General features: G+C 36.5%; 1 protein-coding gene across 1 annotated transcript; it reads right to left on the bottom strand.

The window, feature by feature from the left end:
- Positions 1–1,132: 1,132 nt before the first annotated feature.
- LOC142182143 (uncharacterized) lies at positions 1,133–1,585 on the bottom strand. Its single transcript, XM_075256122.1, has one exon. The coding sequence runs from the start codon at positions 1,583–1,585 to the stop codon at positions 1,133–1,135; it is 453 nt and encodes a 150-aa protein (XP_075112223.1).
- Positions 1,586–2,319: the final 734 nt, after the last annotated feature.

Here is a 2,319-nt window from a genome sequence, read left to right on the forward strand (position 1 = left end):
TAGTGTTACTAGGTTCAGGATCCTTTTGAGGTTTCCAAATCCATATGAAAACGACAATAAGAATATTTATGTCCACTTTTATTGCAATAGTGACACGTAATTCCTGACCCATTTTTCGGTCTTTCAGTTGTGTTAGTACTAGTCGACTCAGTTCTGGCTGGCCCTTTTCCAGTTGACTTGTAAGTCGTCTGGTTTGACCTGACAGAACTGTGACTGGTGGATTTGCGCATGCCATTGAGTTGCATTTGCAATTCCTCAAACTCTTCTTGAAGTACTTCTTTTTCAATTTCACACACTTCTTGTTTGAGTTTCTAGTCTTTTACGTCTTTGTTGAGTCTCATTAGTTCATCCATCATTTATGAGACTCTTTCAAAGTGAGATCAAGAATATCCTATAATTCATTACATCTTTCACAATTATAAGACCTTACCTGGCTTGTTTCACCTCGAGCCATGAAGCAGTTTTCATTGCTATCTTTGCATTCATCGTCTGAAATATCCTCATCTGTCCAGCATCCTGAAAGTTTGTTCATATCATTTTCCAGATTTGTCATGAAGCAGAGATTTGCTACTTCTTCGTGTTCTGATCTGACTTCATCACTCCAGCTTCCAAATGATTTTTTTTTTATGAAACCTCTAGAGATTTTTCCTTTTAGATCTGGACATTCAGCTTGAATATTTCCAAATCTTCCACACTTATAGCATTTTCCATCATTCTTATCTTGTTTGTTGTATTGCCTGGTTCGCCTAGGTGGAATCCTTCCTCTTCTCGTGTTCCTGAATCTTCTCAGGAAGCCATCCATGTTTCTTGACATTATAGCAATTTCTTCTTGGAGAGCTTCAGGATCATCATTGATATCATTCTCAGCTATCTTAGTTGTGGCCTTGAATGCAACTATTTTCTTCTTTTCTTCTTGGTTTGTTTTCTTAAGGTGTGTGTTTTCGAAGGCTATGAGTTCTCTACGAAGTTCAGCATAAGATAATTTATTCAGATCCTCTGATTCAAGTGTGACTACTTTAGTTAGCCAAGTGGTTGGTAAACTTCTAAGAATCTTTCTAACTTGATCACCGCTTGAGTATGGTTTGTCGAAAGCTTTTAAGTCACTAATGATTTTACTGAATCTGGCAAACATTTACTCAATGGATTCTCCTTCTTTCATCTGGAAGAATTCATAATCGTGAACCAACATGTTGATATGTGTTTCTTTCACTTTGCTGGTTCCTTCGTATGTAACTTCAAGCTTATCCCACATTTCTTTGGCTATATCACAGCTAGAGATTTTCTCATATTCTTCACCACTAATAGCATTGTAGAGAAAATTTCTTGCTTTGTTGTTGACTTGCACAACTGCCATTTGCTCATCTGTATATGAATCTATATCTTCAGGATCAGCAAAAGGTTGAGAAGCAACCGGTAGAGGATAATTTCCCTTTTTGATGACTCTCCACACTTTAACATCATATGCCTTAGCATATATTTCCATACGTACTTTCCACTGGGAGAAATATTGTCCATTTAAGTATGGTGGCCCTACTTGGTATGTACCTTCTTGAAAAAGTGCTCCTATGATAACTGGATTAGCCATGATCTTTTCTCACAAGCTGTTAAGCAAAAAAGAAAAGTGTCAGTCTTGCTCTGATACCAATTGAAAGTACAAGAGGGGAGGGTGAATTATTTATTTTTAAACTTAATAGCTAACAGTTGACTAGTTTTATGATTAGTCGACTGGATATAAGAACTTGATACTAGAAAAGACAGAAATAAAGATGCAAAATTTAAATGTAGGAATTAAAGACACTAGAGTTTTTATACTGGTTCGAATTCAATGTGAATCCTAGTTCAGTACCCTTGGGTTGCAAGGGAGTTCTTTTTTTGTGAATGAGTTTCTTTAAGAGTATAGAGAAAGGTGTGATCTACACTGATCGCTTAGAGCCTACTTCACTCGTTTCGTTTTGATACGATGTCTCATCAGTGTTGTTCTCTTTTTCTTCTCTAAATTGTTACACATCAGATCTAGTAGAGCTACAATATTTGTTTGTCGTAGAATAAACAGAGGGTATTCGGTTCGATCAAAGTATATGTGTCTAAGGCTTGATGCTGAGTATAAATACTTTGGTGAAGGCCGTTTGCTAAAGATTTTTTACAACCCAAGAGATTTGATCCTTGGAAAGAGATTGATTCTTTCCAAGAATAAGGTTATTTTCCGTTGCTCTTCCTTGATGAGAGGGTATTGATAGTTTTCCTTCTACAGATCTTGATGATGTAGCTTTACTCCTTGATTGTTGGTCCTTCCAAAAATGGCAGCTTGATTAATCATCT

The sequence above is a fragment of the Nicotiana tabacum genome, chromosome 6 (genome assembly GCF_000715075.1).
Source record: "Nicotiana tabacum cultivar K326 chromosome 6, ASM71507v2, whole genome shotgun sequence".
NCBI classification, from domain to species: Eukaryota; Viridiplantae; Streptophyta; class Magnoliopsida; order Solanales; family Solanaceae; genus Nicotiana; species Nicotiana tabacum.